The sequence below is a fragment of the Felis catus genome, chromosome B3 (assembly GCF_018350175.1).
Source record: "Felis catus isolate Fca126 chromosome B3, F.catus_Fca126_mat1.0, whole genome shotgun sequence".
Taxonomy (NCBI): Eukaryota; Metazoa; Chordata; class Mammalia; order Carnivora; family Felidae; genus Felis; species Felis catus.
The window spans coordinates 70,571,520-70,596,967 of NC_058373.1; the positions used below are offsets into that span (position 1 = coordinate 70,571,520).

Sequence of the window (25,448 nt, forward strand, 5' to 3'; positions counted from 1 at the left end):
ATTAAGAGAGGAATCAAGTGCAAGCTCCAAATGACTACTTTGAAATAAAAGCTCTTCAAGCATTTGATGGCATAGTCAGATGTGTCACAAACTTATAGGGTCATATGAGTCAAAGCATAATCTTTTTTTTTATTGAATAGTTTGATATCCCTGAATATATTATCTCATATAACACATTTAAAAAATTTTTTTTTAATTTTATTCACTTTTGAGAGACAGAGACAGACTGTGAGCGGGGGAGGGGCAGAGAGAGAAGGAGACACAGAATCTGAAACGGCTCCAGGCTCTGAGCTGTCAGCACAGAGCCCGACGCAGGGCTTGAACGCACAAACCGTGAGATCATGACCTGAGCCGAAGTCAGACCTTAGCCGACTGAGCCACTAAGGTGACCCAACTTATCACACATTTTTTTAAGAGGAAATGTGTTTATGTCCTTGACTGTCAAATCTTGATCTAATCTTTTTAAAATAAATTATCGACATAATTTATGACCAAATGATATCTCTTAGAGTCATTTTAATAAAGCATTCATACAGGGTAGGAGTAAAGAATAAGAAATAAATTGTTGATTACAGGAAACAAGAAATAGGTAAATAGATGGAGTAAAAGCAAGGATGGAATTAATGAAATTATTATAACAATACATAATGAAGTTATTTTTCTTTAAATACATTATAAGGAAAACAAGAGGTCTATAGAAAAAGACTGAGTATGCTTAAGCTATTGGTATCTTCAAAAATTATGTTCAGGGGTGCCTGCTTGGGATTCTCTCTCCCTCTCTCTCTGCTCCTCCCCCATTCTCTCTCTCTCTTTGAAAATAGCAAATAAACTTAAAAAAATGTTCAAAGTTTTTCTTTGCTTCTGTTTCTACATAATGGAAAATTTTTATATTGTCAGGTATAACTGTGTGAACACCATTTTAGTGAATTGATTTAATTGGCCATTGTTTTTATTTTTTCACATCAAAATTTGTGATATAATGGTACAATTAAAATGTTACAATAGAGGTAACTTAGATGATGGGCACATTGATGCAAGTAACGTACTTACCAGTGTGTGAGAGAATGGAATTAAAGCAGCTTATGTGCTATCCATTCATTCTCTTCATGATGAAGAAATCCCTTGGGGTAAAGGAAAGAAGACAGGGAACCACACTGAATTGCTTGTTGACTGGACTCCAGGAAAATCAACCAAAGCTATTTACTAAAAGAAAGAGCCTTTATTTCTTAAATTCCTTTATCAGAATTTTGCTGATAAAGGATTGCCCATTATAAATAGAATCCAGAATTCATGAGGCGTGGCTCTCTAGGAAATGTCATGTAAGTTGCATAACGTAGAATGGTAATGTAGAATGGAAATGCTTCTAGTTGTATGAAGACCTCTGTGAAATTCACTTAGAAATATAATCTGTACCAATCTGGATGAGGTTGTCTGAGTTTGGGCCAGAGGAATTAGTTTTCCACTAATGAAGGACCTGGGGAACTGGCCACAATATACCAGAAACTTAACTGTTTTTTTTTTGTGAGCCCCTTAATCATCTATAACCCATAATTATTTAATAAAAAAATTTATAATGGGTAAGATGACTGATTCATGTAAGTATGATTTGACAATACAATCCTGAATTTTAGCTCACTATGAAAGACAAAGAATGAATGACATTAAGAGTAGAGATGAAATTGGGGCTCCTGGGTGGCTCAGTTGGTTAAGCATCCGACTTTGGCTCAGGTCATGATTTCACATTTGTGAGTTTGAGACCCGCTTCAGGCTGTGTGCTGACAGCTCAGAGCCTGGAGCTTGCTTCCAAATCTGTGACTCCCCCTCTCTGTCTGCCCCTCTACCACTCATACTCTGTATCTCAAAAAACAAATAAATGTTAAAAACAATTTAGAAAAAAAAGAGTAGAGGTAAAATAGGAAATACTGTGATACATTTAAGAAAGTATCCAAATACTGTGCAGACTTTTGTGAAATAATTTCATTGCACTTTAGCTATTTGAATAAGAAAACTTAAAATATCTTAAAAACTTTGAAAAACATCTTAAACACTACTCAGAGAGGCAACAAAATATTAATAATCTATGTATAATAATGTGAAGCATCCGATACAAATTACTATATATGTGTATAGGCAGGAAAATAAGACTCATAAATAAGAGAAAAACTTGGTCAACAAGATAGATATGATACAGATTATGAGATGGAATACATAGTCTTAAAAAATTATCAATATACTAACATTTAGAGTAAAATATAAATTCAATCAGGGAAGATTAAAAACCTTAAACATTCCTATCCTGAAAAGTACAGTTTCAAATTCATAAAACAAAGTTTGGGGAAGTATAAGGAGAAATACGCCAACCCTCATTTTTAATCATATTTCAATACCCCTCTATTTTTCTTGAAATAAAGACAGACTTAAACACCAATGGAACAGAATAGAGAGCATAGAAATAAATACATGCTATAGTCAACTAACCTTTGACAAGGGTCCAAGAGTACACAATGGGAAAATATTGTATCTCCAACAATGGTGTTGGCAATTTGGATATCCACATGCAAAAGAATGGAACTGGACCCTTATCTAACATCATACAGAAAAATCAACTCAAAATGGATTAATGACTTGGATATAATACCTGAAATCGAAACTGTAGGACTCTTGGAAGAAAACATTGGAGAAAATCTTCTTTAGATTGTTCTTGGCAGTAATGTCTTGGATATGACACCAAAAGCACAGGCAACAAAAGAAAAAAATAGAAAAGGACTACATCAAACTAAAAAGCTTCTACATAGCAAAGGAAACAATCAACAACATGAAAAATCAACCTGCAGAATGGAAGAAAAGATTTACAAACCATGTATGTGATAAGGGTTAATGTCTGAAATATATAAGTAACTCTTATAACTCAGTAACATGAAACAATCCATTAAAAAATGAGCAAAGGAACGGCACCTGAGTGGCTCAGTCAGTTAAGCCTCCAGCTTCAGCTCAGGTCATGATCTCATGGTTCATGGGTTCAAGCCCTCTGTCAGGCTCTGTGCTGACAGCTCAGAGCCTGGAGCCTGCTTTGGATTCTGTGTCTCCCCATCTCTCTGCCCCTTCCCTGCTCTCTCTCTCTCTGTCTCTTTCTCTCTCTCTCAAAAAAATAAACATTTTTAAGAAATGAGCAAAGGATTAGGGGCACCTGGGTGTCTCAGTTGGTTAAGTGTTCAACTCTTCATTTCAGCCTAGGTCATGATCTCATGGTTGATGAGTTTGAGCTCCCAGGGTGTGTGGAACCTGGTTGGGAGTCTCTCTGTCCCTCTGTTTCTACCCATACCCTGCTTATGCTTGCGTGTTCTCTCTCTCTCTCTCTCTCTCTCTCTCTCTCTCTCTCTCAAATCAATCAATCAATAAGCAAATGTTTTTTTTTTTTTTAAGAGCAAGGGATTGAATAGACATTTCCCCAAAAAGTTATACAAGTGGTGAGTGAGTATGTGATGAGATGCTCAACATCACTAATCATCTGGGAAATGAACATCACAGCCACAGTGAGATATCACTGCATACCTGCTGGGATGGCTACTATCCAAAAAACCAAAATATAACAAGTATTGGTGAGGAAAAGTCATCCCTTGTACACCACTGATTGGAATGTAAATTGGTATAGCCACTATGGAAAACAGTACTGAGGGTCTTCAAAAAATTTAAAAGAGAACTACCATATAATCCAACAATCCAGCTTCTGGGTATGTATCCAAGAGTTGAAATCAGGATACCAAAGAGATCTCAAAAAGCTATCTGAACATCATTGTTTATTGCAGCATTAGTCGTAAAAGCCAAGACATGGAAACAAGCTAAATCTCCATCAATGGATGAATGGATATATAAAATATGGTATGTGTGTGTGGTATGTGGAAGAAATAATGCTAAATGAAATAATCCAGATACAGAAGGACTAATGCTATGTGATACCACTTAGATGAGGAATTTAAAAATAGTCAAACTCATAGAAACAGACAGTATAACAGCTGTTTCCAGGGGTTAGAGCAAGGGGGAAACAGGTATTAATGGGCACAAAGTTTCAGTTATATAAGGTGAATATTTCCTAAAGAACTACTGTACATCATGGTGTCTGTACTTAATAGTACTGTGAATACTTAAAAATTGCTAAGAGTAGATCTCATGTTAACTTATCACACACACACCGCACCAAGAAAAAAAAAATAATAGAGTGGGAGGAAATTTTGAAAGGTAATGAATATGATTAGGCAATAGACTGTGGTGATGATTTCATGGATGTAGACTTATCTCCAAACATCAAGTTGTATACATTAAACATGCGCAGCTTTTGTTTGCCAGTCATACCTCAATAAATTGTGTTTTGTTTAAAGGAAAAAGAAAAAGGGATTGGGTGTACATAGCATATTGAAAAGAGTATGTCCAATGTTTTAGGTTGTGACTCTGAGCAAGCAATATGCACTTGCTTGTTTCACATTACTTCTTTGAATCTTTACACCCCTTTGTGGTTTTAGTGAGGTTAGAGATACCCAGTAACCTCAAGGCAATACAGATACTATCTGGCTGAATAGAGATGACATGCAAGGATTTCAACCTGGAACCAAATGCTTAAACATAACATGATATTTCCCCTCCCCCTAATTCCTTGGACTTAAGAAATTTTGGGTGTGTGTCTTATGTGTTTGAAGTGTACAATGTGGAATGTTTTGTTGTGCTTACACATTGCAGAATGACTACCAAGATGAAGATAATTAGCACATCCATTACTTGTCATAGTTAACAAAGGTAACTATTTTTGTGTATGTATGAAGAATGCTTAAGACCTACTCTCAACATATTTATTAACTGTAGTCACCATGCTATACATTATATCCTTAGAACTTACTGTTCTTATAACTAGAAATTTGTTCCCTTTGATCTAATCACCTCATATCCACTCCCCCCACCATCCCCTGGTAACCAACATTCTATTCTCATTCTATAAAATTAGCTTAATAAAATTTCATGTATTAATGATACCATACACAATCTGTCCTTCCATTTATGGCTTATTTTTTAGCATAATGTCCTCTGGATTCATTCATGTCATTCTATTCCGCTGATCTATGTGCCTGTTTTAATGTTAGTACCATATTGTTTTGATTAGTATAGCTTTGTACCATAACTTGAAATCAAATACTGTGACAGCTCTATGTTGGTTTCTTTCTCACGAATGCTTTGATCATTCAGAGTCTTTTGTGATTCCATACAAATTTTAGGATATTTTTTTCTGTTTTTTTGAAAAATGTTAGAATTTTGATTTAGATTGCATTGAATGTATAGATTTCATTTAATGTGTATATTTTCAGTATTGTTTTCACAGTATTAATTGACAGTATTTCACAATATTCTTTCAGTCTTATGGCACTATATCTTTTCATTTATGTATCTTCAGTCTTTTTACTCAATGTCTTAGATTTAAATATATATGTTTTTCACCTCCTTTATTAAATTTATTGCTATTTTCTATTTTTCAATGTTGTTGTAATTGGGATAGATTTCTTTTATCTCTTTCAGAGTTCATTATTAGCGTATAGAAACACAGCTGAGTTTTGTTTGTTGATCTTGTATCCTGAAACTTTATACACACACACACACACACACACACACAAACACACACACACACATGACATATACTTGTTCCTTTCCTATTTGGATGCCTTTATTTCTTTTTCCTTTCTAATTGCTCTGGATAGGATTTCCAGTTCTGTATTGAACAGTAGTGATGATAGTAGGCATTCTTGTCTTGTTCTTGATCTTAGAGAAGCTTTCAATCTTTCACCATTGAGTATGATGTTTGCTGTGGGTTTGTCATTTATGACCTTTATTAGATTGTGGTATATTCATTCCTTCAATAGACAAATTGCTGAGATTTTAGCTTGAAAGGATGTTGTCTTTTGTCAAATGGTTTTTGAGATGGTCATATGACTTACCAGTCATTTTATTAATGTGTATCATATTTATTGAACGTGTATGTTGAATCACCCTTTCATCTCAGTGATAAATCCTTGATCTTGGTGTACAATTGCTTTTTTGTACTGTTGTATTTGGTGGGCTAGTGTTTTGTTAGAATATTTGTACCTATATTCATCAGAGACATTGGCCTGTAGTTTTTTGTTTTGTTTTGTGTTCTTGTGGTGTACTTATATGATATCAGGGTAATGCTGGTTTTGTAAAAATGGATTTGGAATGTACCTTCCTGTTGAGATTTTTAGAAGAGTTTGAGAAGAATTGGTGTCAATTCTTTTTTATCTATTTGAATTCCAGTATAGTTAACATATCATGTTATATTAGTTTCAGGTGTACAGTATAGTGATTCAACAGTTCTGTCCATTTGATTACTCAGTGCTCATCATGATAAGTATATTCTTAATTCCTTTCATTTATTTCATCCATCCCCCACTGATCTCCCATCTGGTAACCATTAGTTTGTTCCATATAGTTAAGAGTCTGGTTTTTTTTTTCATTTTTTTGTTCATTTGTTTTGTTTCTTAAATTCCACATATGAATGGAATCATATGGTATTTGTATTTCTCTGACTTTTTTCACTTAGTGTTATACCCTCTAGGTCCATTAATGTTGTTGCAATGGCAAGATTTCATTATTTTTTATGACTGAGTAATATTGCTTTAAGTATATATACCACATCTTCTTTACCCACCCAACTATGGACACAGATTACTACCATATCTTGGATATTATAAATAATGCTGCAATAACCATAATGGTGCATATATCTTTTTGAATTAATGTTTTTGTATTCTTTGTGTAAATACTCATTAGTGGAATTAATGAAATGCATTGTAGTTCTATTTTTAGTTTTTGAGGAAACTTTATACTGTTTTCCACAGTGGTTGCACCAGTTTTCGTTCCCACCCGTAGTGCAAGATGGTTGTTTTTTCTCCACATCCTTACCCACATTTGTTGTTCTTGTTTTTTTTTAAGCCATTCTTAAGTGTGAGAGGATATCTCATTGCAATGCTGATTTGCATTTTCCTGATGATGAGTGATTTTGAACATCTTTTCATTCGTCTGTTGCCCATCTGTATGTCTTCTTTGCAGAAATGTCTTTTCATATCTTGTGCCCATTTTTTTAACTGGGCTATTTGTGGGGGGTTAGGTACTGAGTAGGAGTTCTTTATATATTTTGATACTAACCCTTTATCAGATATGTCATTTGCAAATATCTTCTCCCATTCAATAGGTTTTCCTTCCCAGATCTTTTCTTTCTAGTTTCATAATGTTGTGTTCAGAAAAGATACATGGCATAAATTCAGTCTTTTTTAATTTTTTAAGAATTGTTTTGTAGCCTAATTTGTATTCTATTCTGGAGAATGTTCCATGTACATTTGAAGAGAATATATACTCTGCTGTTTTGGGCTGGGATGCTATGAATATATTTCTTAGATCCATTTGGTCCAATGTGTCATTAAAAGCTAATGTTTCCTTGTTGATTTTCTGCCTGGATGATTTATCCATTGATGTAAGTGGGCTATTAAAATCCCCTACTATTGGGGCGCCTGGGTGGCGCAGTCGGTTAAGCGTCTGACTTCAGCCAGGTCACGATCTCGCGGTCCGTGAGTTCGAGCCCCGCGTCAGGCTCTGGGCTGATGGCTCGGAGACTGGAGCCTGTTTCCGATTCTGTGTCTCCCTCTCTCTCTGCCCCTCCCCCGTTCATGCTCTGTCTCTCTCTGTCCCAAAAATAAATAAACATTGAAAAAAAAATTTAAAAAAAAAAAAAAAAAAAAAAATAAAATCCCCTACTATTATTGTGTTACTATCCACTACTTCATTTATGTGTGTTTCTAGCCTTAAGTATTTGCATGCTTTCATGTTGGGTGCATGAATATTTACAATTGTTATATTTTCTTGTTGGATTGTTCCCCTTATGATTATTTAGTGTCCCTCTATGCCTCTTGTTACAGTCTTTGTTTTAAAGTCTATTTTGTCTGGTATAAGCATTGCTATCCCAGCTAGTCACTTCCATTTGTTTGACAAATGGTTTTCCATCCCTTCACTTTCAATCTGCATGTATCCTTAGGTTTGAAATGAGTCTCTTAGGCAGCATATAGATGGGGTTGTTTTTTTTATCCATTCCACCACCCTGTGTCTTTTAATTAGATCAGTTAGTCCATTTACATTTAACATGGTTATTGATAGATATGTACTTATTGCTATTTTGTTACTCATTTTATGATTGTTTTTGCAATTATTCTCTGTTCCTTTATTCTCTTGCTCTCTTACACTTCACTGGCTTTCTTTAGTGATATACTTGGATTCCTTTCTCTTTATTTTTTGCATATCTATTATTGGTTTTTGATGTGTGGTTACCATTAGATTCATATATAACATGTTATGAGTATAGCAGTCTATATTAAGTTGATAATTGCTTAACTTTGTACACTTCTTTACTCCTTCTCTCCCACATTTGAAGTATTTGGTGTTGTACTTTACATCCTTTGATTTTGTGAATCCCTTGGCTTATTTTTACAGATATACTTATTTTTACTGCTTTTGTACTTTCTACTTTTCCTGCTCTCACTTATGGTCTTTGCACTCAGAGAGTCCTCTTTGATATTTCTTGTAGGGTTGGTTCAGTTGTGAATAATTCCCTTTAATTTTTGTTTGTCTGGGAAACTCTTTATTTCTCTTTCTATTCTAAATGATAGCTTTGCTGGACAAAGTATATTCTTGGTTGCATTTTTTTTTTCTTTCAGAACTTTGAAAATGCCATGAGACTCCTTTCTGACCTGCAAAATTTCTGCCAAAATCAACTAATAGCCTTATGGAAGTTCCCTGTATGTAGCTGTTTTCTCTTGTTGCTTTTAAAATTATCTCTTTATCATCATATCTTTCCAGTTAATTACTGTGTAGCTTGAAATGGACCTCCTTGGGTTGATTTTGTTGGGGACTGTGGTTGCTGGATCTGGATGTCTGTTTCCTTCACCAAATTTGGAAATTTTTCAGCGATTTCTTCAAATAAGTTTTCTGCCCCTTTCTCTCTCTTTTTTTAGGATCTCTACAATGTGAACGTTATTATGCTTGATTGTGTCATTGAATTCCTTTAGTCTGTTTTTGTTTATTATTATTATTTTTTCTCTCTCCTCTTCAGCTTGATTGCTTTCCATTACCTGTCCTCCAGGTAACTGATCCATTCTTCTGCTTCTTCTAGTCTACTACTTATTCCCCCTAGTATATTTTTAATTTCACTTATTGAGTTATCCATCTCTGATTTATTTTTTATGTTTTCTCTCTGTTTGTTAAGAGTCTCACAGAGGTCCTTCTCTCTTTCTTAAGTGCAGTGAGTATCTTTATGACCATTACTTTAAATTGTCTATCAGACATATTACTTATATCCATTTCACTTAGGACTCTTTCTGTGATTTTGTCTTGTTCTTTCATTTGGGAAATATTCCTCTGCCTCCTCATTTTGTCTAACTCTCTGTATCTGTTTCTATATGTTAGTAAAGACAGTTTCATCTCCTGCTGTTGAAAGTAGTGGCCTTATGAATAAGAGTTCCTGTTGTGGCCTGCAATGCATTGTCCCCTATTCACCAGAACCTGGTGCTTCTGGAGTGTTCCTATGTGAGTTGCATGTGACCTGCTATTGTGATTGTGTCACTTTTGCCTTCAGTCCAATTGTCTACTGTGATTCTTTTTGCCTGTTGTGGGCAGGGTTTGGTCCCTGTGCTGTTAGTGGGCTGCCTTGGGCTTCAATTGAGTCAGACTAGGCATTTGCCAGAGATGCAGTAACTTAGAACTGCAGTGCACTTCCCTTGTGTTATCCCCCGAGAAGCTTTCATTAATGCATGAGGCCTAATGTCAGACCCTATATCTGCCTCGAGTCCAGTGCTGGGGCCACAGTTAGACTGGTGTGTGGTTATCTCTCTCTCTCTTTCTCTCCCTCCCTCCCTCCCTCCTTCCCTCCCTCCCTACCTACCTCTCCCCCCATCTTCCTGTCCATGGGGCAGGAGTCAGTTTGGAGTGGTCCTGGTGCCTGTCAAGGATACTTGCAAATTTCTGGGTTTGTGACACTGCTTTGAATGGGGTCTCGCCAAAGGCATATTGGAAGGGGCAGGTCCACAGGAGAATGCAGAGGTGGGACACATGATGCCAGCAAGGTCCATACTGATTGGCTGTGTGAGGAGACATGCAGGCTTGGGAAAACTCCTACCAAGGCCAACAGGGTTGGAGGGGGCAGATCTGCAGAAGAGAGCTGGGCAGGGAGGGGCATGCTGTTAGCAAGCTAGGTGGAGAGTGTTGGCACTGTGCTGGTTTCTGCAGGTGTCATGTATCTAGGCTAGGGGGTAGGGGAAGTAAATGATGCCAGCCCACTCTGGTTCTTGAAGTCTCGCAAAGATCCTTGCCTCTCCAATTCATGCTCTCAGATTAGTAAATAAATATTTCTATATATCCCAAGTGTTTTTCAAACCACTGCTTCTGTGCGGTATCTCTGTGGGTCTGTTTGTTGTGCTGTCTCTTTAAGCATGGGACCCCATCCTCCTGGCTGTCCTAGAGCAAGAGGGTCCAAGAAAACCTGTACTCTCTGGTTTTCAAAGTCAGATGTTCTGGGGATTCATCTTCCCTGGGTCCTCTTTGCCTGGGGTTCCCAGTGTGGGAGTCTGGTCCTTTCCCCACTCTCCATGCCTGCCAGATGATCCCTCCTACAGACAGTCCAATGGGTCATTTTCGTGCCCGGACTTACCGCTGCCCTTTCTACCCTCTTCTGTGAGGCCTCTTTTTCACATTTAGCTGTGGAGAGTCTATTCTGCCAGTCTTCAGGTCATTTTACCCTTGGTTATTTTTACCCTGATGTGAGTGTTGTCTAGTTGCATCCATAGGATGAGGTGAGCTTAATATCTTTCTACTCCACCATCTTCCCTAGAAGTCTATCAATTCCTCTTTAATATTTGGCAGTATTTACCATTGAAACCATCTCATCCTGGGCTTTTCTTTGTTGGAACTTGTTTGGTTGCTGATGTGTAGTCTCTTCATTTGTTATTGGGTATATTCAGGTTTGCCATTTCTTCATGATTCAGTGTTGATAAGTTGTAGTTTTTCCAGGAATTTATCCATTTCTTCTAAGTTACCCAATTTGTTGGCATATAATTAATCATAGTAATCTCTTATGATTCTTTTATATTCCTGTTGTACCATTTATAATTTCTCCCCTTTTATTTTAGACTTTACTTATTTGAGTCTTCTCTCTCTTTTTCTTAGTCTAGCTAAGGTTTTATCAATTTTCTTTACCTTTTTAAAAAACACCTTTTAGTTTTGTTGATCATTTCTATTGTGTTTCTGTTGTCCATTTCACTTGTATCTGCTTTGATTGTTATTTCCTCCTTCTGTCGAGCTTAGATTATTCTTTTTTCTAGTTCCTTGAAGTATAAAATTATGTTTATTTGAGATCTTCCTTTTTTTATTAAGATTGTTTAATGTTTATTTTTAAAAGAGAGAGAGAGACACATGGTGTGAGCAGGGGAGGAGCAGAGAGAGAGGGAGACACAGAATCTGAAGCAGGCTCCAGACTCTGAGCTGTCAGCACAGAGCCTGACACAGGCCTCAAACTCATGAACTGCAAGATCATGACCTGAGCTGAAGTCAGACGCTTAACCAATTAAGCCACCCAGGTGCCCCTTTCTTCCTTCTTAGTGAATGCCTTTATCACTATAAACTTACCTCTTAGAAGTGCTTTTGCTGCTTCCCATAAGTTTTAATATGTTGCATTAACATTTTTCACATGTTTTAAGATATTTTTATTTCCCATTGGTTTTTGACCCATTTGGTTTGATCCATTAGTTTTTCAGGAGTGTGTTATTTAATTTCCAGACATTTATGAATTTTCCAGTTTTCTTCCTGTTATTCATTTCTAGTTTCAGTCGTTATGGTTGGAGAAGATGCTATTATTTCAATTTTCTTACATGTTTTAAGGCTTGTTTTGCGATTTAACGTGCTCTGGAGAATGTTCTGTGTGTGCTTGAGAAGAATTGTATTCTGCTAGTGTTGGGTGGAATAATCTTGTAAATATTTTCCATGATATTTGAAAGTATTCATCAATGGAACCATTTGGGCCTAGAATTTTTTAGATGGCTTTAAGTTAAAGATTCAATAGCATTAATATGCTTGACATTGTTAAAATTTACTGTATTTAATGGTTGTAGTTTGGGTATACTCTGCATTTCAATTTTTTTTTATTCATTGTCTGAAAGTTAAAATGTAATTAAGTGGTTCATAATATTCTCTTATTAATCATTTAATGTGTGTAGGATTTGTAGTTATACACTTTAAATTTGTCTATTATCCTTAATATCTGGGGTTTCCTTTTCTTTTTTAGTACTGTTAGAGTTTATCCATTTTGATTTTTTTTTCCCAAAGAACCAAACTGTTTTGCATGTCTGTCTGCTAATTTGTGTATTTGTGCTTTCATCCTAATTTTTATTCTTTAGTTTCTTAGGATTTAATAGTCTGACTTTAAAGTTTAGATGATTGACTTTTGACCTAACCTTTTTTATTATACAAATTTACAGTAAAATTCCCCTTAAAGCACTACTTCAGTTGCATTCCAGAAGGTTTGCTATACCATGGTTTTTTTTTGTTTTGTTTTGTTTGTTTTTTTTTTTTTTCCCAACGTTTATTTATTTTTGGGACAGAGAGAGACAGAGCATGAATGGGGGAGGGGCAGAGAGAGAGGGAGACACAGAATAGGAAGCAGGCTCCAGGCTCTGAGCCATCAGCCCAGAGCCCGACGCCGGGCTCGAACTCACAGACCGCGAGATCGTGACCTGGCTGAAGTCGGACGCTCAACCGACTGCACCACCCAGGCGCCCCTATACCATGCTTTTTATTAGCATTCAGATGACAGTATTTTCTTCTATTAGGATTCTTCCCTTAGCCTATAAGATTTTTAAGTGTCAAATATATATTCTACAAACATTTGGATATATTCTGGTTAACTTTATGTTATTGATTTCCAACTTATTTTCACAGTGGTCTAAGAACATACAATCTATGGTTTTAATCCTTGTTAAGACTTGTATTTTGGACCAGAATAGTGCCTATTTTGGTAAATATGCTATGTGTCCTTGCAAAAGAATGTGCATTCTGGGGTTATTGCCCAAGTATGATTTTACTTTTTATGTATCCCAATTAAAGTTAGTTACTCATGCTAAGATCTCTAAAATATTACTGATATATTTTTTTATCTGTCTTCTTGGTTACCTAGAGTTGTGTGTTAAAATCTAAAGTGATTATAACTTGTCTATCCTGCTAACTTTTATGTATTTTGAAATTATAGACTGTATACAAATTTGAGATTATTTCTTGCTGATTAATTGACTCTTGTATCATTAAGAAATATCTATTTATTTTTGCTAAGTCTTATATTTTATTTCTTTTCCATCCTTTTATTTCAAGGGTGAAATTCTTGTGTTCAAGGATGTGTCCTTATGTTTAAAGTGTGTAACTTAAACAGCATTTGCCTTGTCTTTTTAAAAAATGGAGTCTCAAAATGTTTACTTTTAATGGGACTATTTAATCTTTTTATATTTAATGTAATTACCAATGTAATTCAGTTTATCATTTTGCTGATTTTATATTTCCATCTGTTCTTTATTCCTTTATTTCTTTTTTTTTTGCTTTTGCATTAAGCAGTGACTTCTTTTCTTAATATATATATTGAATATATTATACTTCACCTAAAATATTACTTAAGACTTCCTAAACAATGGAAAAAACAAGAACATTTTGATTTTATTTACTCACACATGCTTTTATTTTCTAATAGTTTACTTTTACATTTATCATAAGTCATACAATTATTTTATGATTTTGAGCAGTCAATTTTCACCCAATATTTATATTTTCTTTTCCCTTCAATTCTTCCTGATGTCCTGTGTTTCCTTCTGGGAGCATTTTCTTCAGCATAATTAACTACTGTTATTATTTGTAGTGTGAGAATTCTTATGGCAACAAATTCTTTCAGCTTTTTTTCCTGAAAAAAATCTTTATTTTTGCCTCCACTTATGAGGACCTTTTATTGTATACGAAGGTTTAGGTTGGTTAATTTTTCTTTTCTTTCTTCACTTTTTAAATATCTATTACTGGACTCAGTTATTCCTATTGAATAGTTGCTGTAGCATAGAGAGAGAGAGAGAGAGAGAGAGAGAGCCAGGCACAGACAGGGAGGGAAACAGAATCCTAAAAGCACACTCCAGGCTGTGAGCTGTCAGCCCAGAGTCTGAAGCCGGGCTCAAACTCACAAACCACGAGATCATTACCTGAGCCAAAGTCAATTGCTTAAGCCACCTAGGCACTTGGGCCTTATTCTTAAAAATCGTCTTTCTGATCACTGAAATGAAAGACAGTGTGTCTCCATTCAGGCTGGAAATATGGTGCTCCCTTTGATATGTCTGCCTATTCCTGAGCTTGCTAGCATTTATTTTCTACTAGACATTCTAGAATATTGCCCTGTGTATCCATGGTTTATAAATCAATCAAGGACTTGATGTAAATTTTCCATAGATTTTTGAGCTTCTGTTTTTCAGTTTCCTTCTTTTCAGAACCATTTTCCCCAAAATATGCTACTTTGACAACTTCAAACTCTAGCTGGCTCCTTGCCCAGAGACCTTCACTGTTTCCATGGATTTCTTTTCCTGTGACTTTTGTTAAGAAAATGCCCTCAAAGAATATGCTGGGAGTCAATTTGGAACTTGTAACCTTCCCTTTTGTCAAATATTATAGACTTTCCTTGAAAACTATCTAACTCAAGCAAATTTGTATATAATTGTTAAAATTTTATAGTAATTTATGGTGGCAGTGAAAATCTGATAGTGGTTTCTGTTCCATGTGTACTACTCAAAAATTCCATCTTTGCCACTTAACACTTAGTGGCACTGTTTTACATTCAAACATTTAACTTTTATGAAGTCAATGAAAGTTAATTTGTTCTATTATAAATATAAGTTTTTTATACAAAAGCTCTTTCTTTTTTTAATTTTTAATGTTTTTGTTTTTTATTTTTGAGAGAGAAAGAGCTCACAAGCAGGGGAGGGACAGAGAGAGAGGGAGACACAGAATCCAAAGCAGGCTCCAAGTTCTAGCTGTCAGCACCAGCTATCAGCACAGAGCACAAGGTGGGCCTCAAACCCACATACCTTGAGATCATGCCCTGAGCTGAAGTCAGACACTTAACCAACCAACTGAGGTGCCCAGGTGCCCCTATACAATGTCTTTCTTATATACTACATTATAAAAGTATGTATGTTTTCTGGTGTTTTGATCTACTTTTGAAGTCAATCACATTCATTGATCTAGGTTTTATCTATCTATAGTAAGATACGGAGTCAGAATTTAATTTTTCAACACTTTGTATTTAATCATTTATCTTTTCTCCACATTTTAATTGAATATAACCTTTATCAGAATCTGAACTCTCTGAAATTGAGTATTTATAGATAGTACTATATGCTGTCTACTTGGTCAATTAATTGCAGCAGTTCCTATGACAGTTTTAATTAATTTAGTTTAAATATAGTTTTAGTATATGATAGACCAAATTTTATCTCATTATTCTTTTTCAAAATACATGTCAAATCTTGAGAATTTATTTCAAACAAGATTTTAAAATATCTCTTAAGTTTCAAACACCTGTAACACCTATAACAATCCTCCCACAGTCTGACTGGGATTTGTCTAAATTGCACTGAATTTGTATATTGACTTGTAGTTAATTATTTACCCTTAGCACTAAGTAGTCAGTCCATTGAGGAACATGGTATGTCTCTCCTATTAATCAGGTTTTCTTTTATATACTAATGTAAAGATTTGTTATTTTTTTCATGATTCTCAGTTATCTTGCAAAGTTTATTTCTAAGTTATTTTGAATCTGTGTTGCTATTGAAAATGAAATAATTTCCCCACATTAGTTTACAAATTATGCATCCATAAAAGATAGACTGTATTTTCTACATATTTTATAACTAGCCAATTTATTGAATTGTCTTATATTTTAGTTAATTCTCTTGTTCATGGTATACATCATTTATCCAGCCAGCAATTAAAATTTCTCTCTTGTAATATTCATACCATAAATTGTTTTTGTCTCATTTCATTTTTGTGGATTGGAAGTTATGATTATTGTATCAATTGCTTTTCCCAAATTATGTTGTCATAAAAATTACCTGTAAATATCAATGATTTATAACAACTTCCTTTTTCTTCCTTAATCATATTACTTGTTGACCCATGACTGGTTCTATATATTACTTTCATTCTTGGATCTAGGACAAAAGAAAATAACTTTCTTCATTGCACAGGAAAAAGAGTTTTGGTGTATTTTCATAATTATTGTTAAAGGTTTTCTTTAGAAATGGCACATTTAAATTTGCCTTACACTACATTGGGCAAATCAAGTCACATTGCCTAGTGTAACATCTGAAGACGTGGATATATAATCTTTTAGAGGAAGGCCATTGAATCACATGGAACAGTAACTCTGTTTACCATGGTGGCCATTCTTGTTTGTACTTCATTTTAATTAGAGTGCTTTTCATTTTACTATTGTATAACTTTTTAGCCAGTTACTTCTGGTGGAGATTCTTTGCCAAGTAGAGAAATTTCCTTCTATTTCTGGCTTATTATAAATTTTATCAAGCATGGACTCTCATTTTTATCTATTATTATTTCTGTATTTAGTTATATATTCCTGTATTTTTCTGTCAATTAACGAATATAAAAAGTTATATATTCACATATGATACGGTATTGGATACCTCTTAAGGAAATAAACCCTACTTGATCATATTCTATTATTTGGAAATATTCTGCTTGAGATATGACTTAATATTAGATTTAAAAATCTTTGGGGGGGGGGCGCGCCTGGGTGGCGCAGTCGGTTAAGCCTCCGACTTCAGCCAGGTCATGATCTCGCCTCCGACTTCAGCCAGGTCACGATCTCGCGGTCCGTGAGTTCGAGTCCCCCGTCGGGCTCTGGGCTGATGGCTCAGAGCCTGGAGCCTGTTTCCGATTCTGTGTCTCCCTCTCTCTCTGCCCCTCCCCCGTTCATGCTCTGTCTCTCTCTGTCCCAAAAATAAATAAACGTTGAAAAAATAAATACATAAAATCTTTGGGGGGGAAATAAATAAAAATCTTTGTGGGTGCCTGGGTGGTTCATTTGGTTAAGCATCTGACCCTTGATTTTATTTCAGGTCATTGTCTCCTGGTTCGTGGGCTCAAGCCATGTATTGGGCTCTGCACTTATGGTGTGGAGTCTACTTGGTATTCTCTCTTTCTCTGCCCTCTCCCCCTGCCTTAAAAATAAATAAAAATTTAAAAAAATTAACAAAATAAAAATCTTGTCGCTCAGGTTATTGTACCTGGGTCTCAAAACCTGGGGATCATTATTTACATTTTTGTTTGTTCATAAAATGTTAATGCTATCATATGGAGCCATTAAAGAATATTATCAAAGTAGTTAACTGCATGAGGAATTTCTGTAAATGTCTTTCTTATTTAAAGAAATTTACTCATAGCTAAAGAATGCATATCTCAGTGTAGTGGTGAGCTTGGACTGGGGCAAACAAGTTAGAGTTAAGATGATGAAGAGTTTGAAACAAAAGAAGGGAGTCTTTAATATGGAGTCTTTAATATGTTTAAATACCTAGGCTCCTAGCCTCTGTATTGGCCTATATTTCTCAGACTTTTCTCTAAGCTTGGAACCAGGGCTCATTTACTGTCACAATTTTCCTTTATTGTCAGAGAGAATATTGCTTCTGATTACAGTTAAATAGCAAATTTATACCTGCCCAAATAATTTTGTTTCTATTTCTCCTGTTATTCCAAATAAAAATCCTTGAATTAAAGTAGGAAATGTATTAGAATTTGAAACAAATTCCAGCGTGCTAAGTAAGGAGGAGAATAGGAAATATGTTCAATGGGACTATTGTTTTATAAATTCCCTCTCTAGGGAGCCACTCCCCATAGATGATCTTTGCAGAAAGTAAAAAGGCTTAATATTTTGGATGTTCATTTAGTTCTGTGTAGATCATGAGACTATGGTTCTCTTTTTAACTGTCAGGTTTCCTGTTGCTTTATTAGTTTATATAAATAACCAAGAGAACTGTAAGAGAGCAAGTCCAGAGAGGTCCATGACTGATTTCATAATGTTCTTGCTCCTAAAACGGTCAGCAGTTCATATGAATCACCACAATAATGCATGGAACACTGCTATATTTGGCTTTTCCAAGACCTGAGATTAGAGATTTCACTCTGATATAGAAGATGATGTTCATCCATACGGGTTTCTATGATACCCATCATGTGTCTTCAGGTAAGGTAAAGCTCATTATGGCTCCAATATTCTCTAGCTTTATATTATACCCCTTAATATATGAATTATGAACATAGTCCTTCTCCAGAATCAAAGCCAAGCATTCTTTCAGAGCTTATAAACAAATGTTACTTCAAAAATGCATTAGAAGTTGTAAAGTAGTTTGCCAGTCTCCCTTTGCATAGCTCTATGTAGGAGCTGGGCCTATGTCAGGGAAAATTCCAGTAAGTGAATGTGAATACGTGTTTCTTCAGTGAAACTTCAACTGATATATTGCCTATCACCTGTTAATTTCTGTTATTTTTAGAGGATAGGAAATGAGGAAATTTTATTCATACTTTGCAAAATTTGAGAAACAGCCTTTGTGAGTACAGCCATTTGACATGTGTTTATAAATGATACATACTTGACTTCAATGTCTATTAAGGTATCAACTGTAATCTTAATGAAGAACAATATCACACAAGCACTGAGTGTGTTATATAGGTCAATATTAGATTGATTTGAAGGGCAATATTATTAAGGAACTTGGTTCCTTAATTTCCTTGGGAAAATATGGCACATTGTCAATGACTCTTTTGTATTCAGAGACAATATTAACATTACCCCCTTTTCTAACATGCTACTTGTCTTTTATTGATTTGTAGCATTTCTTTGTATAGTGGATGTTATTTATTTATTTGAAATTATTTTGGCATTTCTTTTTTCATTATTCATGGCATCCTTTACTTTTCAGAACTTTTTAAAAATACCATTAAAATTATGTTAAGCCCTTCAAGATCTGTTTTTCCTAGCTTGGTTTAATGAAGTTTTCTAATTGGTAGCACAATATTCTATTAAACATTTCTATATTCTTTCTGTATTTTTAAGTACTGGCACTCACATTCCAGTCTTTAATTCATTCTGGAAAATATTTTTTATATTTCAAAGATGAAGATTGTTTATGAGTAGCTTTTTATTTTAATTTAAATTCAAGTTAGATAACATATAGTGTAGTCTTGACTTCAGGAGTAGAACCCAGTGATTCATCTCTTACATATAACAGTGCTCATCCTGACAAGTGCCTTCCTTAATACCCATCACCCATTGAACTCATCCCCCACCACCACCCTCCAGCAACGCTCAGTTTGTTCTCTGTATTTAAGCATCCCTTATGGCTTGCCTCCCTCTCTGTTTTTACTTTTCCTTTCCTTCCCCTATGTTCATTTGTTGAGTTTCTCAAATTCCACATATGAGTGAAATCATATGATTATCTATGTTTCTCTGACTAACTTATCTCACTTAGCATGATACCCTCTAGTTCCAGATTGTTGCAAATGGCAAGATTTCATTCTTTTTCATTGCCAGGTAGTATTACACATACCACATCTTCTTTATCCATTCATCAGTTGATGGACATTTGGACTCTTTCCATAATTTGGCTATTGTCCTTAGCACTGCTATAACCATTGGGGTGCATGTGCCCATTCAAATCAGCATTTTTGTATCCTTTGGATAAATTCCTAGTAGTTCAATTGCTGGGTGGTAGGGTAGTTCTATTTTTAATTTTTTGAGGAACCTCCATTCTGTTTTGCAGAGTGGCTGCACCAGTTTGCATTCCCACCAACACTGCAAAAGGGTTCCCCTTTCTCCTCATCCTCACCAACATCTCTTGTTGCCTGAGTTGTTCATTTTAGCCATTTTGGCAGGTATGAGGTGGTATCTCATTGTTGTTTTGATTTGTATTTCCATGATGATGAGTGACATTGAGCATATTTTCATGTGTCTGTTAGCTATCTGGATGTCTTCTTTGGAAAAGTGTCTGTCATGTCTTCTGCCCATTTATTCACCGGATTGTTTTTTAGGTGTTGAGTTTGGTAAATTCTTTATAGATTTTGGATACCAATCCTTTGTCTGATATGTCATTAACAAAAAGCTTTTACCATTCCATCAGTTGCCTTTTAGTTTTGTTGATTGCTTCCTTTGCAGTGAAGAAGTTTTGTTTTGTTTTTATATTGATTAAGTCCTAGTGGTTCATTTGTGCTTTTATTTCCCTTGCCTCCAGAGGTTGAAGAGGTGGCTGCCTGTTTTCTCCTATGGGATTTTGATGATTTCCTGTCTCACATTTAGGTATTTTACCCATTTTGAATTTATTTTTGTGTATTGTGTAAGAAAGTAGTTCAGTTTCATTCTTCTGCATATTGCTGTCCAGTTCTCCCAGCAGCATTTGCTAAAAAGAGTCTTTTTTTCCATTGGATACTCTTTCCTGCTTTGTCAGAGATGAGTTGGCCATATGTTTGTGGGTCCATTATTTATGAGTAGCTTTTTAAAATTTATTTTCTTTTGAAGAAAGACAGCATTTCACACATTAGTTTTTCAAATTGAAATATTAAAAAAACACATTCTTTTTCCATATATGTGTGTATATTTGTTGTGTGTGTGTGTGTATAATGAAATGTGAGTTTTACTTTCATATGTATTCAGTTACAGTTGGGAAACAGAGTAAGAAATTAAATGGTAAATATAAAGTTGGGGGAGGAAGCAAAAGAATGAACTTGATTGGATAGAAGGCTAGACTCCAGGCATGTATTATATGATATCTGGAAAAGACCGAATCACATGTGAGTGAATTATAGAGATTGAAAGAATTAACAAAATCTAACAAAATCTTCTCTCTCTCTCTCTCTCTCTCTCTCTCTCTCTCTCACTCTCACTCTCACTCTCACTCTCACTCTCTCACTCATGTACTCTTAACAGAAAGAACCCAAAGGAAACAGGGAGAGATATATGGACACAAAGCTTTTTAGAGACATTTCCACACACATATAGAAATAATGGAATAAATGAAGAAAAACCCAAAGTCACTGGCAAAAACAGTAGGAGATTATGGAGGGCTTATGTGGGCTGCAGTTGTGTAACACTTTGCCACACACTAAATCTAAGGCATTAGTCTGGGTTATTATCTGTGATTACTTTGGAATTGCATTGAAATTACTGGCTTGGAAAAGTTCTTCCTAAGTATGAATCCATTACTTTTCAAATTTCAAAGCTTATTTTTAAAAATAACCTTAAAAAAGGTACATAATTCTATTAATTTAAAGGTATAAATATATGTGAATTCATGATTCAGACCTTAGCGCTGTGGATTCTTTTTCTTCTTTCTTTATTTGCTCTTAATTTCCAAACCATCCTATTTTATAGTTTATTTTTTCCAACTTTATTGAAGTATAATAGACAAATAAATATTTTACGTATTTAAGTATACAATTACATGATTTGATATACATTGTAAAATGATGGCTACCATCAAACTGATTAATATATTCATAACTTCCCATACTTTAATTTTGTTTCAGTTATAAGGTGAATAAACTCTGGAGATCTAATGTACAGCTTGGTGGCAATAGTTAATAATAAAAATTTGTATACTTGAAATATGCTGTGTTCTCACATTTTATTTACAGTTTAGCATGCAAATATCTATGCTCTGCAATATCAAGCCAAAACCAAACCAAAACCAAAACTATAATCTCTCCATTTTATTTATAGATTGATGTAATTTTTGCAAACTAAGGCTTCATCATTCTGTAATGTGTGAGTGTTGAAAAGGATTTAATTCTTCTGCAGAGGCCAAGGTTTATCTAGAACATGTGGTTTTCAAACTTGTTGATTTCAGGACCCTTTCATAATCTTAAAACTCATCAAGGACCCCAGAGTAGTTTTGTTTGTATGAGTTACAGCTATTTGTATTTACCATTTAGAAATTAAAAAAAAATAATGTTTATACATAAATTCATTAGTAGAGATAATAAACTAATCAAAATACCATAAATGCCAATTTAAAAAAAAAACTTTTTTTTTGCTTTGTCAAAATAATAAAACTTAATGAAGATTTGTGCTTTTAATATTTTTAATAAATCTCTTTAATGTTTACTTTAAGAGAGGTCAGTAGGATGTTCTTTAGCATGGGATAACCAAACATTTATTGTGAGATCAAACAATTTGGTATGAGATCATGCAGCCTGGCAAACTCCATTCAGTAATCAAGAAACAATTAGAGTCTATAAAGCAAATAATAGTATTGGTATGAAAACAATTTTGGCCTAAATGCCTGATAAATCTTCAGAGACCTTCAGGGGTCCCCAACAACACTTTGAGAACCACCGTTTTTTAGAACACCACCTTTGAGTCTATGTCCTTTTCCACACAACCTGGGAGTTGAAGGCTCGCCCTCCATACTAATCTTATGATATTGAAGAGCCTCATTAAATACTGTCCTTTCTGTCTTATATTTAAATTAATGATGATGATAACTAAGTGTTAGAAAACCAACTTAGAGAAACTATCATAAGGTAATATTTGTCATTAGATCTGAAATTTTAAAAGGGGAATTTCCTCCCTGTAGGATTATGAATAGGAAACATACACATTTTCCTGGGCTGTCTTTGTTGATACAAATGCAATGATCAAGATCTCTGACTCTGTGCAGCATGCCAAATACTGAACATTTAAAAAATTACATACATGTAGCATTTTTAAACATTTATTTATTTTTGAGGGAGAAACCGAGAGAGAGTGAGGAGGGGCAGGGAGAGGGAGACAGAGGATCCAAAACAGGTTCCATGCTGTAAGCACAGAGCCCTATGCAGGGCTTGAACTTACAAACCATGAGACCATGACCTGAGCCGAAGTCAAGAGTTGGCCACCCCTACATGTAGTATTTTTAAGAGTGTATTTTTACTGAAGGGAGGAGTTGAAATTTGAAATCTTATAATAATTTCTCATTTTACTATTGACTTATAATCTATTCTAAAATAGATATAGGAGTATTTCCCATAACAATAAAACAGCAATTAATTATCTTGCATACAGTACTTAAAACTATTGGATATTGTCTTCAAATCAGCTTGACATATTACTCTCACAAATAGAGCAAAGATTATTAACTATTATTCTCTTTAATATATTTTATATGTCAAAAACACTGAGTTATCTTTTGGCTATATTCATTCAGTCTGTATTCATCTACTGCTTGACCTAGCATTGTAGATTTTTGTATAGAATTGTTTACTGTCAATACCAACTGACTCTGACAGTAAACCTCAGGATGACAGGCAAGTATCTGTTCACTTTGTATTTATTATATATAGAATAGGACTCTGAAGATCTAAAAACGATGAAAATATTTCTGCATGAGAGATATTTACTGACATGCAGAGTGATGTAACCTTAAGGTATTTTCCTTAATGTGCAATACTAAAAGGCCATTTCTCATATGGAAATTTGTTATTTTTGCAGCATTACAGACAAATGAATATTCCAACATAAGTAATTGCTCTAGTTCTAGGAGTAAATTCATTCTTTGGGTTTCCCTTATACCTGGGAAATTCAGAGGAAAGAGAAAAATCCTTACAGTCTTCTCTGGAATATATTTGTTGACACTAACTGGAAATCCGTTATCTGTGCTGTGATGTGGGACCATCAACACAAACTCCAATGTACATCCTGCTGGCCAATTTTTCCTTCCTGGAGATCTGGTTTATCACCTCCACTGTCCCTAATATGCTAGCCAACTTTCTCTCTGAGGCCAACACCATTTCGGTCTCTGGCTGCTTCCTCCAATCCTACTTCTTCTTCTCCCTGGGCACCACTGAGACCTTCTTCTTGTCTGCCATGGCCTTTGACCAGTACCTTGCTATCTTCAGGCCCCTGCATTACCCCACTGTCATGTCAGTTCAGCACTGCATCAGAACAGGAGCTGGGTGCTGGGTATGTGGCTTCCTGTATTTCCTGTTGCCTATTTACCTGATCTCTCAGCTCCCATTTTGTTGTTCCAGTAAGATTGATCACTTCCTGTGTGACCTAGACATCCTCATAAATCTGTCCCGTATGCCATTTCCTGCCACTGAGATCATCTGTGCCATCTTTAACTCAGTCTTCATTTTCCCCACCTTTCTTTTTATTGCCAGCTCCTACGTCCTGGTGAGTAGAACTGTGCTCAGGGTCCCTTCTCCACGTGTGGCTCCCATCTGGCTGTGGTATCCCTGTTTTATGGCTCTATCATGGTTGTATATGTAAGTCCAACAGCAGACAATCTAGCTGAAGTAATTCCTTGCTCTATCATCTCTGAAGTAAGGAGATGAAGGCAGCTCTGAGTAAATTAGAGGATTGTGAGATTTAGTCAGAGGTGTGGAAGAAATCTTTGAAGAATTTTTTTCACAATTGAAATGATATATGTGAAATAAATAGTTAAAAGTTTGATATTCAATTGTATTAACTGGATTAGAAAAATATTTTGGGGGGAGGAGGAACAGCCATCGTAATAGATTTTTCTAAAGCTAACTGTATCCATCTCTTCATTTTCATTAGGGAAAATTAATAATAGTGAAATATTTCAAATTCAAATTAAAATAAGGGAAAAATAATCACTAATATTTCAGACATTTTGATTTAATACTAGTTAAAATTTTGCTGCTAATATCATATACACATGCATACATATAATCAGTCCTATAGTTTACAGTTATTACTAAAATTTTCTCAGTCTAAAGTTATGTATGCTAAGTTAGAAGACAACATTTAGGTGTTAATTCTTGTGTCAATATTAAAAACAGGGCAAGATACATTCTTAGGAAAGGTGATTCATTATTTATCATATTTGTATTTCCTCCTACTTCCTCACCAAATTTTAGTGAAAATACTCTCTTAATATTTAGATCCATATGGCTGCCATTAATTTTTTCCATTATATATTCTAAGAATTGTTTTTGAAAAGATCTCTATTTGGGATGAACCATGCATTGCCTTTTCTTGATTTGCCATTTTTGCCCTCTCTAGGTTAGGGTGTAATGGCTAGGAACTGTCAGGTACTGATGCAGTTGCTGGAGTGCTTAGATTTGCCTCTACTCACTGTCTCAAGAATACTGTATCTCATATTCTCAACTAGAATTTTCATTATCCCACAAAGCCTATACTGAGTAACTCTCCCAGTATCCTACTTTTCCTTCTCTCAAGTTCTGGCAACACCATTTCTATGTATTTACCTATTCCAGACATCGTATAAATGGGTGGCTCAGTGGGTTAAGCATCTGACTTTGGCTCA

The 25,448-nt window shown here is 35.0% G+C and overlaps 1 protein-coding gene across 1 annotated transcript; it reads left to right on the top strand.

Moving 5' to 3' along the window:
• The first annotated feature begins 1,582 nt into the window (after positions 1-1,582).
• On the top strand, positions 1,583-24,489 carry LOC101085131 (olfactory receptor 11H6-like). Its single transcript, XM_045060657.1, is given in 6 exon segments — positions 1,583-1,595; positions 9,508-9,627; positions 10,529-10,770; positions 23,739-23,829; positions 23,832-24,350; positions 24,353-24,489. Coding segments are annotated over 6 exon segments (1,122 nt in total).
• Positions 24,490-25,448: the final 959 nt, after the last annotated feature.